This window comes from Phocoena sinus, chromosome 3, assembly GCF_008692025.1.
Source record: "Phocoena sinus isolate mPhoSin1 chromosome 3, mPhoSin1.pri, whole genome shotgun sequence".
NCBI classification, from domain to species: Eukaryota; Metazoa; Chordata; class Mammalia; order Artiodactyla; family Phocoenidae; genus Phocoena; species Phocoena sinus.
The window spans coordinates 117,872,056-117,887,889 of NC_045765.1; the positions used below are offsets into that span (position 1 = coordinate 117,872,056).

Sequence of the window (15,834 nt, forward strand, 5' to 3'; positions counted from 1 at the left end):
TAAAAAAAATAAAAACATTATTGCCAGCTAAAGGGAGCTTATAGGATCTACATGGGAACAGATTTTCAGCTGCTCATTAGAAAAATTTTCATTTTTCCTCCTTATTCAAAAATCTGTAATGAGAACACAGTAGTGATTATTTTAGTTCTGTTAATATTTGGGAGATTACAATAAAAAAATATATCAGCAGAATGATACTAACTTAAAATAAGACAGGCTATGAAACACCAAAGGAGTCTTTCTAATCAAGAAACTGAATGACAATTTTAGTAAAAGAACGAGAGGGGCAGTGCTGGCAGAGGAGCTGGTGGTAGTGAGTGTTGTAAGGGCAGAAGTAGATGACTAAATAAGGAGCCAAGGAAGAATTTAACAACTTTCCCCCTTCCTTCCCTAGCCTAACACACAGGGACAGTGATTTAGTAACAAACAGACCAAAAGATCACTTCATGAATAAGAAATTACCGCTCAATCATATTCAAGCATAAACTGAAAAGGTTTTCCCCAAGCTGAGAAATCCCAGCCAGCTTTCCCACCACACCAGCAAGCTGCTGCTGTCATGGACAGGGATATGACATTGGAATTATATACACCCTTCCTTTGACAAAGCACAGAGTAAACAAGCCAAAGGGAGCCAAACCCAGAGCTATTCTATTGCCTGGGAGAGGAGAAAAGACTTTTCACAAAGCATTTCCCACTGATCACTTTCTACTGTCCACTCCATCATCCTCAGTGAGATTCTTCAGAACACCCTTCATCTTATTCCTTACTTCTTGTCCCATATTCCGCCCCCCCCATCAATGGCAAGGCACTTTTGCTTATAATTTTGAGATAGAGAAATATTAAAAGAAGACTTATGCACAGCTGCACCTGTTATAATTCCTATTAAATTAAGCGGCCCTAAAACATTTCCCCCCCCACCCCGAACTGACCAATTTACATAAAAAGATCTATAGAGACTTAAGGGAATATGAAATGAGAGTTAAACTTATCTTTGATGATTGGCTTACTATTCCCAAGACATCTGTTTATAACCATATCTTTCAAGCATCTTCTGTGGGCAGTAGAGGACTTTCAGAGTTGGGGGGGAGGGGGAAGCATTTTTAAAAGATTTTCCTTTCCTCCTTATTGGTTGATTTTATTTACCATTTCAGACTTTTCATTTCTAAAATCAGCTGCTAAAAGGGATCACCAATGAATAAAAAGTCACGTATCCTAAATTTTTCTGAAACTGTTTGGACTCTAACTAGTAAAATATCTATGACAGATCATGAACAATACATTAATGGTATTCACCAAAGAACTAGTCCACAAGCTAAACAGGTCCTCAATATATATATATACTCAATGAGTTGTACCCAATGCTATAGAAGTGAAAGAAGCATTTGTACATAACTGACAAACATTTGACATAAAACATAATGGCATAAAACTAATATTCAAAATGAAGAAACATAAACATTCAAAATATGCATTTCTATTTACCTTAGTGGTCCACAAAGAGTGAGGCCAAAAAACCACAAAAGTGAAATGATACACCCAGCAACTGCATGTTTAAATATTTTGATCCACTAAAAATGGAAACAAAAAATTAAAAATTTCAGTCATATGTTTTGCCAAATATCTCAAAATCTTAAATAAAATACATAGGGAAAGATAATGGTAACACAAATACTTTAATGGCCAAATAGTTACATATTTTAAAATTAAATAGAAATTATTAAGATCCCTTGACTAAATCTAGATTTGCAAGATAGTATTCTGTTTTTCATTTTCCATATTCTTGTCTGTTGCTAGATCCTGAAATCTTTTTCTATAGCGTACAATTTTCTGTTTTTTACAGTAGTTCTCACTAGTTTGCTAGGAACACTTAATGTTTTAGTTTTTAAATTCTTCTCCAGCAGGGATATTCAGTCCTTAAATTATTTGAAAAGAGAGGGAAAAAAGTTAAGATGGGGTTTAAAATATTAATCCTGTTTTAAAAAATGTTCTTGGTCTCTAAAACAGAGGTACTTAAATTCGTCTAATAAGAAATCATGGCACAGGTTTCTAAGTTGTGGCATAAAGCAAATATGTAGTAGGGTGTAACTACTGTCCAAAGAGGTGATAATATGAGATGATGCAGAATGAAGGACATTTCTGGTATGCATCCTGAACCTCAGATGCTTAAAGGGAATAATAGCGATGAAGAGGGTGACAGCTGATATGTACTGCATACACACCGTATGCCACGCACTATTTTAAGAACTTTACATGTATTAATTCATTTATTCCTTATAGCTCCATTAGGAAGGCATTATTATCTCCATTTTACAGGTCAGAAAATGAAGGTAGAGAAATTAAGTAACTTGCTTAAAGTAAGGTTTGTAATTAGAACAGCCATGAATTTGTCTGACTCCAGAGGCCTTGTTCGTAACCCTTATGCTTTATCTGCTTCCCAGTGACATTTATCCTAGGCTTGTGGGCATGTCTACATGTCTGATTTGTAAATCTTTTCAGCATATGGATCCTGTATTAAAAAAATAATTATATGCACGCTTGAAACATTTTCTACCCTTGTCTACATTTTTAAACACTTCATTATCTTAGCACTTACTCTTAAAGCCTCAGTTCTGAAATGCTAAGTCAAGGGCAAGTTAACTCTGGAAATGTTCTGCTGAGCACTTAAAATCATTCAGTAAGTAACCCTGATCAAGGAAAGAACACTGCCTCCTGGTCCACTGCTAGGACAAAAGGATTCTGCAAAAGACTTACCTGGCGTTTGGTAATACTTTTCCCAGAAGAAAAAGGCTTTTGAAACAAAACCATAAAAAATGCAGTCCTGTGAATATTGAAACATTAATATATTAATATTAATCTTATACACAAGGTGTGGTTTTAAGTAAAGACACTTAAACAAATATACTAGAATTTGAAGGGTATGTTAACCTCTAAAGAAAATATACTAGAGAACAATATTTATTTTAATAAGGCTTCCACTACAATATTTTGGGAACTCTTCTTTCTTTTGTATCTGCCTTCAGAACCAGTTTACAAGCCATAAAAGAAGTCTCAATATTTTTTATACTTTACTAAAGAAAATAATTCCTATCTTCTCTAAAACAGTAATAACAAATCTTGAAATAGAAATGAAGAAAGTACTAATCATATATCCCTACTTTTCATATTCCCAAAATAGTTATATAAAAATATATTCAAGTGGTGCTAAAAATTTTCTAGTCAAGAATCACTTTCCATAATTACTAAAATTGCCAGAAGTCTAACAGATTCTTTTCTTTTCTTTTTTTTTTTTTTGTCTGAGTTGGGTCTTTGTTGCTGCGCACGGGCTTTCTCTAGCTGCAGCGAGCGGGGGCTACTCTTCATTGAGTTGCGCGGGTTCTCATTGCGGTGGCTTCTCTTGTTGCAGCAAGTGCGCTTCAGCAGTTGTGGTGTGCAGGCTCTAGAGTGCAGGCTAAGTAGTTGTGGCGCATGGGCTTATTAGTTGCTCGCAGCATGTGGGATCTTCCATGGACCAGGGATTGAACCCGTGTCCCCTGCATTGGCAGGCGGATTCTTAACCACTGTGCCACCAGGGAAATCCCTAACAGATACCTATTAATACAGAGGTTGGTCACTATCAATCTCAAGGTCCAGAGAATCTTTACTTAGAGAGAATTTCTTACTAGATGCAGAATAGTGTAAAATTTATACTGTAAGGGGACCCTATACCATGAAGGGACATGTAGTGAACACAGCCCAGCATGGTTTAACTTGGAAAATAAGGGACATCTGTGCCAAGACAAATCTCAGGTGACATTCTATGCCTGCTGGAAGGTTAGACTATGCCAGTAGGATGGTCTGGGAATCCCTAGGGTCCCTGAGGCCCTTTTAGGGAGCTGTGAGATCAAACTATTTTTTTCTTAAACATTAAAAAAAATTATTTTAAAAATATTTATTTTTTATTTGGTTGCGCTGTATCTTAGTTGTGGCTCATGGGCTCCTTAGTTGTGGCATGCATACTCTTAGTTGTGGCATGCATGTGGGATCTAGTTCCCTGACCAGGGATTGAACCCGGGCGCCCTGCATCGGGAGCTCGGAGTCTTAACCACTGTACCACCAAGGAAGTCCTGAGATCAAACTATTTTTACAGAAGTATTAGGATATTATTTGCCCTTTTCACTCTTATTCTCTCAGGGGTGTATATTAGAGCTTTTCAGAGGCTAGTTCATGTGAGATACTGCAACAGACTGAATACTGACTCAGATATGGGGATCCAGCTGTATTCTATTAAGCCAGACATTAAATTTGCAAAAACCTCATCAACACAAACTAAAGCAAAAGCTGATGTTTTGGCAAGCTAACAGAATATGACAATCCTTTTTTTTTTTTTTTTTAAATCCAGTCTCTTGGTACCTCTAACCTTAGGTATTCTGTCTTTAAAAGAAAATTATCAAGTACTTGTCAGGAGGAATAAAATGCACAAAATATTCTATGTAAAACATCCTAAAGATACTCAGTTAAAACAGGATTTTCAAACAAATTAAAAAACATTAAGGAAAAAAAGAACCATACACACTCACCCAAGTTTTAATATAAAAATAAACTGAACAATGTGAACTACTTTCAGGAGGTCATATGATTCAAAAAGCCCCACAGCCTTCAAAACTTTAGTGACACACAGTAATACAATATATTTCGTTAACCTGAAAAATAAAAACAGAAACAAGTTTCAGTATCATTGAAATCACAAAGAACTCTGTAATCCTTTTTTTTCTTATTATACAAGTAATAGGGGTCTTTATGAAAACCATAAATATAAACAAAAAATGAAACAAACAAAAACTCAACTCACCCCTCCACGTGATAACTACTATTAACACTTTGGTATATATAATTTCAGATATTTTGCAATATACATGGACGTATAATGTATGCATAGATATAGTCTATTAAAGAAAAAAAGACCAAACTAAAAATAAAAATGTTCTTGATTGAGTTGCCTCAACTATTTTCTAATGTGCTTTTTAAACAATTACTCCAAACAAATAAAGGAAATAAAACCAGAAACCAAACCATCTGTCATGAAACGAGACTATAATATAGGAAGGGAGGGGGGAATGGTGAATGCCTTAGGTTTACCTCTCCTCTGCTTCGCTAACTGACTGCAGTGAGTCACAGTTGAAGTGACCTGACCTACAGAGTCCTGAGAAAGCTCAGGAATCTGAAGCACCTCAGAAAGGGTGTGGAGAGCTGCAAAGAGGAGGATCATTAGGAAGTCTGCCAGGTAGTTAGGTTCCCAGAATCCCACCCAGCACAGCCAGGCAACCATCCCTCCTAAATCATGACAGGACAAGAGCTTCGCCTTTGGAGAAGTCTAGACATAAGGCAAAGGGGAAAAGAGGGATGAAGTGTTGGACTAAAATCATGGAGATTAAAAGGAAGTTTCCCTTCTTAACCCCACCCCACCTGCCTTCCCTCATTTAACTCTAACATCCTAACTGCCAGGCTTCAATCTCCCAGCAGGAGAACCCTTCTCTGGAGAAGCCCACCAGGGGACAAGCCCCATACAGGTCTTCTAACGCTTTTTGGGCCTCACTCAAATAAGAATGGCCAAATATGGATAATCAATCCTTTACGATAAGCCTATAATGAGAGACCAAACAAACTAAAACAGCAAAGAAATTTAAAAGATACAGAGATCACAGGGAATAGCAGAAAACAACAAAGAACTAGAAATAATATTCTTGGATAAGAAAGAAAAGTTCATCCATGAAAAAATTAGGCTGCCATAAAAAGAAACGAAAAAGAAGCTCCTGAAAGAGCAATCAGAAAACAGTGAAGAAATTATCTGTTTTCTAGCTTAGTAGTCTTCTTTGGTCATATACCTCTAGTAGTAAAAAAAAATTTTGCACCTGAAACCGATTATTTGTACATTACAAACATGTACTACTCTCCTGATATTATGTTATAAAACATACACAAATTAGAAATGAAAAAGAATGAGATAAAAAGGTGAGAACTTCTAATATCTCCCCCCAACAGATCATCTTTGCAAGTCATTCAGGAGACTACTTTCTAAGTTTATATCTAACAGGTGTCAATACCTTAAAAAGGAGATAAAAGGGATGTCCAAAGCCAACACACCAGCAGGAATGAGAAGTCTCTACCAATGGGAGAAAAGTACAAAAAAGCAAACACAGGAGTTTAAGGGAAACCTAAGTCATTCAAATAGCAGTTAAAACAATTTGATATGCAATGATATCAATGTATGTAGGATGGTATAAAAATCAATGAGTGTGAATCATTAAGTCCCACGGCACTGAATCAACAAACAGCAATCTGCTTAAGAAGGCATGAAAATATATATATTTTTGGAAGATTTTGATGCAACTACGAAAATAAATTTCAGTCCTTGAAAGAATGAATCTCAGCAATTCCAACATCTTCACTGTCTGATGGCTCATTTTCTGTTTTAGTCCAAATAATATCATAGTATATTAAAGAAACTCAGATTTGGAACAAAGTGGTTTTTCTTTTCATGAACATAATCTGGGGGGCTTTTTAATAGTGCAATCTGGGAGTTTTAACAATGTGAAAACTAATCACCAAGAAGTTAATAAAAATGTTATTGTGGAATAAAGTAAGTCAAATCCTAAAGCACATAAGTTCCTACTTAATTTACCTGGAGAATAGTATAGACACTGAAATTTCTCTTTAAAAGATCAAGCAGATTTTCTGGGGTGATAAAAACGTCCTATAGCTTCATTATGTTGAAAGTTACATGGGTATGCATTTGTGAAAAATGAAAACTGGTACCTTTAAAATCTATGCATTTTATGGTAGGTAATTTTATCTCAATGAAAAAAGGAGTATTGGAAAAAATAAATAAAATTAAAATTATGGCTATGATAAAAATCGAGTATATTTTGTTTCTGGATTGCTTGCAGACTGGCTGAAAACACACAGTACAACATGAAAAATCTACCAAATTTCTAGTAATTGTCTAGGTATTTACTAGAAAGTAAATGTATATATGCTAGAAGAAACAGAACACTAATATTTAAAAGCTGCAAAACATCTTAGAGATTCTCTAGTCCAATTCCTCTCATGTCACAGATTGGGAAGTTGAAGTCCACAGAGTTAGCTAGGGTCAAGTCCATGTCTCTTAAGTATGCTCTTTTAATATGTCACACAGAAAACCAAAGTTCATCCAAAAGGCTTTGAGGATTCCCATCTTCTAAACTGTTCCCAATTATACATTCACAGTGGCCCACATATAGGGTAAAATAATCTTTACATATGAAAAACAAAATGCATATTAAAACCTAAGATTAATGCCGATTTTGGCCCATTTAAGCTAGAGAAAAAGGTCAGATAAACTTAAGTAAATTAACTACATTAATGTTAATTAAATACTCCAGTCATGGTAGCAATTTATAATTAGCAAATAAAAACACTACTCTTGAGCTAGAAATCTTTTGTTTATTCAGTTCTTAACCCAGGGACTTGCATATAATAAGTGCTCAGCAAATGTTTACTAAATGAAAGAATGCGAGTTCTACAATTACACTTGTGTGATACAGTACTATCTAGCACAATAATGTAGATAGTGCAGTAGTACAGTACAGAGCTGGCAGTCAAGCTCCTAGCAATTTAAACTGTCATCAACCCAGTTATGGATTCAGAATGAAAGACACACATCAAGTAGAGAGAGGAAAGCTCAAAACCTCAAGTGCTTCACTCCTTAAGTTCTTAACTAGGTATAAAATTAAGCAGCAGGATAGAAGCAAGGACACAAAAAACAACACTGTCAACAAGACAGGGAGGGAGAAAACAAAGACCAGGAAAAACTGACAAAGGTACATTAAAAATCACAGCAATCTGGGGATTCTTGAGGTCAGCAAAGAGCCTTGTATACCCTCATGGGGCTACTAAGCCATTCTTCAAATATTCCCTGCTCACTTACTATGTGCCAGATGTCATCTGGGGCTAATGAGACCTGTCTGTCAGGGTGGTTTCAGGTACTACGGCCTTCCCTCTTCCTGATAAAAGGGCCTGAGGCAGGTGGAACTAGTTCTGCATTCTTTCTGACTTCAAAGGAGGACTTTTATCTAAAATTTATCTTAAAAATATTATCAACATGTTAACATTCTCTAGAAAATGTCATCCATTTTATAATAAGCCTGAATATGAGAGCCACACTTGGGATGGCAGAGAGCAAAGACCAAGAATCTGGTCCCAGATGGTACTGCTGAGGGGCTGAACAAATACCAGCAACCTCTGGTTTCTTTTATGTGAGAAGAATATATCCGTATGTGATTAAAGCTCTCTTAGTTTGGTTGCTCACAACGAAATGCATTTCTAGGTGTTATCCAAGAAACTAAATGTGTAACAGAGGCCCTGCCCTCAAGAAGTTTGAGGTCTAAGGAAGACAGGCAAGAAACAAGTATTTATGTGACCCAAGTTAGTAGCAGAGATCTAAAGGAATAGATGTGGAAGTAACTAACTGTAACTAGGGAAGCAAAAGTCATCTTCAGAGTCTGAGATGTCTAAGTGTGTATTAAAGACTAAGTAGAAAAAACAAACAACCCAATCAAAAAACGGGCAGAAGACCTAAATAGACATTTCTCCAAAGAAGACATACAGATGGCCAAGAGGCACGTGTTATTGCTAATTATCAGAGAAATGCAAATCAAAACTACATGAGGTATCACCTCACACCAGTCAGAATGGCCATCATCAAAAAGTCTACAAATAGGGCTTCCCTGGTGGTGCAGTGGTTGAGAGTCCGCCTGCTAATGCAGGGGACACGGGTTTGTGCCCTGGTCTGGGAAGTTCTCACATGCCGCAGAGCGGCTAGGCCCGTGAGCCATGGCCGCTGAGCCTGAGCGTCCGGAGCCTGCGCTCCGCAGTGGGAGAGGCCACAACAGTGAGAGGCCCGCGTACCGCAAAAAAAAAAAAAAAAAGTCTACAAATAATAAATGCTGGAGAGGGTATGGTGGGGATGTAAATTGGTGCAGCCACTACAGAGAACAGTAGGGAGGTTCCTTAAAAAAACTAGAGTTGCTGGGGAATTCCCTGGTGGTCCATTGGTTAAGATTCCAGGCTTTCACTGCTGGGGGACCAGGTTCGATCCCTAGTCAGGGAACTAAGATCCTGCAGTCCACATGGTGTGGCCAAGTAAATAAATAAATTAAAATGTAAAAATCAAACAAAGTTGCCATATGATCCAGCAATCCCACTCCTGGGTATATATCCAGAAAAGATGAAAACTCTAATTGAAAAGATATGTGCACCCCAATGTCCACAGCAGCACTATTTACAATAGCCAAGACAAGGAAGCAAGCTGTGTCCATTGACAGATGAATGGATAAAGACGATGTGGTACACACACACACACACACACACACACACACACACACACACACACAATGGAATATTACTGAGCCATAAAAAATCTCTCCCCAACAGATCACCTTTGCAAGATGATGCAGCAACATGGATGGACCTAGAGATTATCGTACTAAGTGAAGTAAGTCAGACAAAGACAAATACCATATGATATCACTTATACATGGAATATAAAAAAAGATACAAATGAACTTATTTACAAAGCAGAAACAGACTCACAGACATAGAAAACAAACTTATGGTTACCAAAGGGGAAAGGGGGGTGGGAGGGATAAATTAGGAGTTTGGGATTAATAGATACATGCTACTATATACAAAATAGATAACCAACAGGGACCTACTGTATAGCACAGGGAACTGTATTCAATGTCTTATAATAATCTATAATGGAAAAGAATCTGAAAAGAATATATATACATATAACTGAATCACTTTGCTGTACACCTGAAACTAACACAACATTGTAAACCAACTATACTTCAAGTTAAAAAAAAGAAAAAGACTAAATAGAATTACGAAGCAAGGAAAGGGAGGGGGAATTTCAAAGTACGGAGAGCAGCATACGAAGAACGCTAGTACTGGGACGGACCTTTGAAGAAAAGCTCGGTTCACCAGATTACGCTCATAATGATCAGAAGTCATCAAGAAAAAGGTAAACTATATTTAATATACTTGTTTAAAAAAGATGGGGCAATATATAAAATTATTTCTAAATAATTTTTGTTTAAAGTATTAACAAAACTTGGGCTTCCCTGGTGGCGCAGTGGTTGAGAGTCCGCCTGCCGATGCAGGGGACACGGGTTCGTGCCCCGGTGCGGGAAGATCCCACATGCCGCAGAGTGTCTGGGCCTGTGAGCCATGGCCGCTGAGCCTGCGCGTCCGGAGCCTGTGCTCCGCAACGGGAGAAGCCACAACAGTGAGAGGCCCGCGTACCGCAAAAAAAAAAAAAAGTATTAACAAAACTTAAAAATTTGGCACTTTAATGGCAAGATTCAGTCATATGGAACATTAAGTATAATATTTCTTGACAATATTATTATTATGAAATTTCTGATACTTTATTTCCCTTTTAAGTTCTAAAAAACAGATTACAAAAGTAATTCCTGAGTAGTTGGTTGTTATCAAAGTTTTAAAGAAAACCATTCCCAATTTCCTCCTCATAGGTGACCAACTGGGGACATCCTTCCCTTTTCCTTTGCATCTGCACGTATGGACAAGCACTTATTTTAGATACACTCACGTATTCACCATTGTACATATATTTTGAAATTGTTATGTGACTTTTCATGTAATATATAGTGAAGATCTTTTATCATTATTAATTAGGAAAATTATTTTAACATTTAGCTAAAAGGTGAATACTTTGATTTTTAAAGTGTCAATTAATGAAGTCTTCCTGTTGGGCTAAAGACAAAACACTAGCTAAGGCCAAATAACCATATACTAATAAGTACACAATCCTAGTTCATGTTGTGGAGGAAAACATACTAAGGGGGAAAGCTGGGGTGTGAGGAAGGGAGGCTCTTAAATCGGGGCAGTGGCCCCTGAGCCACTCACTGACTCTTTGGGCAACTTAGCGGGATCCAATCCACTCCCCCGTAGTACCTGAGATGGCTTATATATCATTATCTGCCATTAACAAGTCTCATCAAAAGTATCACTGGTATTTTCTGTGAAGGGTTAGAAAAATCTCTGGTTCTTTAAATCTGAAATTACTGAAATTTGAGTTTGGGTTCAAACCTGTTTCTTGGGATTTGCCCACTGTAGCAGCTCACAGTTCTCCAGTTAAAAAAACAAATTCAGTGTATGTAATTCAAGCTTGATACATTCAATAAATATTTAAGTGTCCACTGTGTAGAAGGCGCTATAAATGAAGTTTGAGGTAACTGACTCCCAGATTAGTTACTAGGTGTGTGACCTTGGGAAAATTACTTTTCTATGTCCCAGTTACCTGATCTGAGACAAGGATGCAACTAATGAGTCTGTAGTGCTGTTGTAAGGATTAAGTGAGATGCTGCACGCAAAGTACCTGGAACACAGGAAGTACTTAATAAACGCTGGCTGTCACCCTCTGCCCTTTCCTGCAAAGAGGACTTATTGAAGCCAACATAGAAACATTTTTTTTTTTGCAGTATGTGGGCCTCTCACTGCTGTGGCCTCTCCCGTTGCGGAGCACAGGCTCCGGACACGCAGGCTCAGTGGCCATGGCTCACAGGCCCAGCCGCTCCGCGGCATGTGGGATCCTCCCGGACTGGGGCACGAACCCGTGTCCCCTGCATCAGCAGGCGGACTCTCAACCACTGCACCACCAGGGAAGCCCAACATAGAAACATTTAAAACAATTCATATTTGTGAATTCAGGAATAAAAATATCCACAATTAAAGGGTCTGTTAATTAGCTTTTGCTGCATATTATAACCATACTTTGAGTTTTAGTCTACATAAAGGAAAACTCTTGCAACCTGAAATCTATTCAAAATTCAACCAGTCCTGATTTGAATTTGATTCTGCAATGAACTACAATAGGAGGGCAGCTCTGCTAAGCAAATAATGAAAATAAGACGTTACAGGACTGTTGACCACATCTAAGATAATGAGCTCTTGAGTAAATAAAAATTTTGTATTACTTATTTAAAAATAATTTCAAGTGACAGAAAAGGTGCAAGAATAGTACATTCTTTACCTAGATTCTCTAATTGTTACATACTACCTTATTTGCCTTATTATCTCTCTCTAAATACAAACTTTTTTTTCCTGAACTATTAAAGAGTAAGTTACATACATCATGCTCCTTTACCCCTAACTACTTGTATTCCTAAGCCCATGAACATCCTTTTATGAAATCAGTAGAGTTATCAACTACAGGAAATTTAACATGGATATACTTTTATCTAATCTATGGTCCACATATCAGTTTTGTCAATTGACCTAGTACTATCCTTTACAGCATTTTCCTCACTATTAAATCTATACCAGAATCACCTATTGCATTTAGTTGTCATGTCTCAGTAAATAATACCTGATAGGCATTGTTTTTTACAAAATGAGTTGCTCAAAATAGACTAGAAAATTAAACTTGTAAACACAAAAAACGCAGTTGATTTAATTTCTGTCCCAGCATTCCACACAAAAATAGTTATGTTAGAAATGCTATTTCTACAGTTCCGAAGAATTTACCGAAACAACCATGTCTCAAAAGACCAAGAACAAAAAACACTGAACTAATCTCATTAATCTTATTAAATATAAAGGCAATGAAAACCAGTTCCAACCAAACTGTTGGGCCATATTTTACACATCTTGCGACACTACCTCAGAAATTAGGACAGGTCAAGAAGGACACAATGGAAAGTGATCACTGTAATTACTTACCTCTTGGGGGTTCGTGGGAACACTGCGGGGAGGGGGGTAATGGGGACTGTTTCCTTTTTATTCTACGAATTTCTGTACTGTTTGAATTTTTTGACCATGAGCACACGTCTTACTTAATAATAAAACAAAATAAGCGAAGAAAGGAAAAGAAAAACTAGATGGCGGGGTGGATTCTTGTTTTGCGAGGTTAACCTGAACATCAAAGTTCATCTGTTTGTACTTTTGGTTTCTTCGCCTGAAGAGATGATGGTGACCCTTCCTTTAACTTACACAGGCAGACATCGGAAAGGTTAAGTATCACCAAACTACTATTTCAGGGAGAAAGAGCTAACAGACATGCTTCTCATGGGTCAGAAAAACCTCTCACTTGAACTGGCTGGCAGTTCTAAGGTTAACGGTCTGCCCTGAAAACCAGAAACTCAAGCAGAACCTTCCCGGATCTTAGAGCATTCATTCTGCAGCGGGGAATGGCGGAGCCAATGAAAGCTGTCGCTGGAGGGAGTACGGAACCGAGGAGGGCGTTCCGGGCTGTCAGCCGGACTGGAGGGACGCCGGGCCCCGCGCGCACCCGGGAGGGTCCGGGCAACGTGTGTCCGGAGCTGTCGGGCAGGCGTGGGGAGAGAGCGGCTCCGGAGGCGGGAGCCCGATAGGTCCCTTACCGAGCGCTGGGCACGTCCACCGGTCCGAGGCCGCCGCTGCCGCCGCCGGGGCCGGCTAGCACGTCCCCGCCGTATTTCTCCTCCATCCTGGGGATCAGGAGCCGCCGCCGCTGCCCCCGCTGCGGGGTCTCCTCATGTCTCGCCGCTGCCGCGGAACACCGGGCGCAGGCGCGTCACTCCCCCATGCCAGCGGCCCCGTCGGGTCCCCGTAGGCCGGGCTGCTGCCGCTGTCCCCGGCTCCGACTCACAAGCACACGCGCGTCGGGACTAGGCCGTGGACAGTTCCGGCGCTGCCGGGTTTCCCGGAGGCTCACCGCATCGGACGGGGCCAGCCACGTCATCGGGCCCAGCAGCCCTCACTCTCGGGGGAGTGCCCGGCCCTGCGCCTGCGCACAGTACAACACTCGCCGTCCCCTCCCTTTCCTAAGGCTCTTCCTACCGCTGGGCTACGGATGGAATCCTCGCCCGGTATCAGCTCCCCCCACTGACGAGGCCTGAGCACATACCTGTCCCTGCAGCGCCACCTATGGGCTGTCATGAATACAGCGGGTTCTTCTGGAGCGCAGGTAGGGGACATAGAAAATGCACAACTTGCGATTAAATAGAATAGAATTTCTTTTAAATTCTGGCTCCTAAACTGTGTTACTTAATCCTTGCACATCAGTAAACCTAGGCAGGTAGGACCAGGCTTTATTAGAGTTAGTTTTCTGTTGCTAAAAAGTTAAGAAGGTGGGTTCCTGTAACTGTGTTGGTTTGAATCCCAAATCTGCCACTTACTAATTGTGTCACTTGGCCTTTCTGTACCTCAGTTTCCTTATCTGCAAAGTAAGAATAGTAATATCTATATCATAGGGTTGTTGGGAGGATTGTATGTGTTAATATGTGAAAAGTGTCTATAACAGTGAATGATACATAGTAATAAATGTTAGCTATTATTATTTATAGGTAAATTTGAGGACTGGGATATGGAGATGAAAATGGAGTTTTGGACAGTGTAAATTATGATTAGTTTACAATACTCCACTTAATTCGAATGTACATAAAGACTCTTGGTAACATATAAGAGAATGAGGAGTCATAGTCTCTGCCTGCTGGGACTTCATAATCTATTGTGGAAAATATTTAGCAATTTGAGAGCAAGACGTAGTTGGCAAAGGCACAAATGCTAAGGTTTCCCAAATAAGGTGTGATGTGGGTATAACCAGAAAAGACTCACTGATAGAAGCTGACTTGGAACTTGGATAAGGTTTTGGATATGGGAGAAAAGCATTGTGGAAAGATGTATCCTATGTGTAGAGCACAGAGGAAGGCATGAACTTTAAAAGCTAAAGATACGTATTATCCTGTTCGAGGCAAAGAAGAGAGCAAAGATACAATACGCCATCAGTATGTTGGGGTTTTAAATTCAGGATGTTTGCTTATTGAATTTGTACAGAAATGTCCATATCTTTTGCCTGCATTAGGTGATAATCATTGACTTAGAGTGGAGTAGATCAGGTAAAGCCTAACAAAGAGTGACATTCTTGCTTCACTTTCTTGAAGTGACTTTTTTGTAGCATTTTTTTTTGGTAGCAATTTCTTTGCAGAATTGCTATTTTCTAACCCAAATGGCATTGGTAACAACTAACTATTGTGTTTTTCTAGAGCTAATTCCATTCCTTTGGAGTTCAGAGAACTAGGTAAAATGACACGTATACATTGAGATTAATTTTTATCCCCAGTGGAACTTGAATTCAGTTGATATTTGATTTGGTTAGAATTAGGACATTTTTCTTTTAGGCTAATATGTTTCCTGATTTTTTGCAGTGGAAGGAAAAGTGTCTCTGTTTTCTTTCTTCCTACTCACTTCTCAACCCAGTCCAGCCTGGCTTCTACTTTCATCATTCTTCTGAAGCAGCTCTCTCGTGGATATTTTTGAGCTACATATTACCTTATCTCTCTATGGCTTTCAACATAGTTGATCTCTCCCTCCTTCTTGAAACATTCTCTTTCCTTGGTTTCCAGAACCCCACATTTGGTTGTCAGAGGAAGCTCAAGTTCTTTATGTCCAAAACTCATGATCTTTCCACTAAACCTGATCCTCTTTTAATGTTTCTTACTTCATTGGATGACACCATTTATTCAGTTTAGCAAACCAAAACGCAGGTGTCATCCTTAACACCTCCCCTTCCTTATGGTCTATATCCAGTCCATCACCAAGTTGTGTCATTTTTTACCTTCTCAATATTTCTTGAATCAATCCAAAATTTTCCGTCCTCATCTCTACCGTCTAGTTTAGATGACCATCATGTTTTGTTTAGACAACTACAGTAACCTCCTTACTAGTCTTTCCAAGTTCACTCTTTCCCTTTTCTAAAATCTGTTTTCCACATTCTGCCACAGTAACAGTAATCTATTCCAGTTGCCCATCTTATCA

At 38.8% G+C, this 15,834-nt stretch overlaps 1 protein-coding gene across 2 annotated transcripts in view; it reads right to left on the bottom strand.

Annotated features, from left to right (window-relative positions):
* SLC30A5 (solute carrier family 30 member 5) overlaps positions 1-13,932 on the bottom strand; it is a 29,505-nt gene extending 15,573 nt beyond the window's left edge. Inside the window, exons 1-4 of one of the 2 annotated variants that reach the window (XM_032627981.1) lie at positions 13,419-13,932; positions 4,557-4,679; positions 2,752-2,818; positions 1,483-1,568 (exon numbers count right to left, since the gene is read on the bottom strand). In XM_032627981.1, coding sequence (XP_032483872.1) covers positions 1,483-1,568; positions 2,752-2,818; positions 4,557-4,679; positions 13,419-13,504 — 362 coding nt within the window. In that variant the 5' untranslated portion in view covers positions 13,505-13,932. The remainder of the gene's footprint in view (positions 1-1,482; positions 1,569-2,751; positions 2,819-4,556; positions 4,680-13,418) is intronic. The other variant, XM_032627982.1, reaches the window with a different exon arrangement.
* Between the last annotated feature and the right edge of the window lie 1,902 nt (positions 13,933-15,834).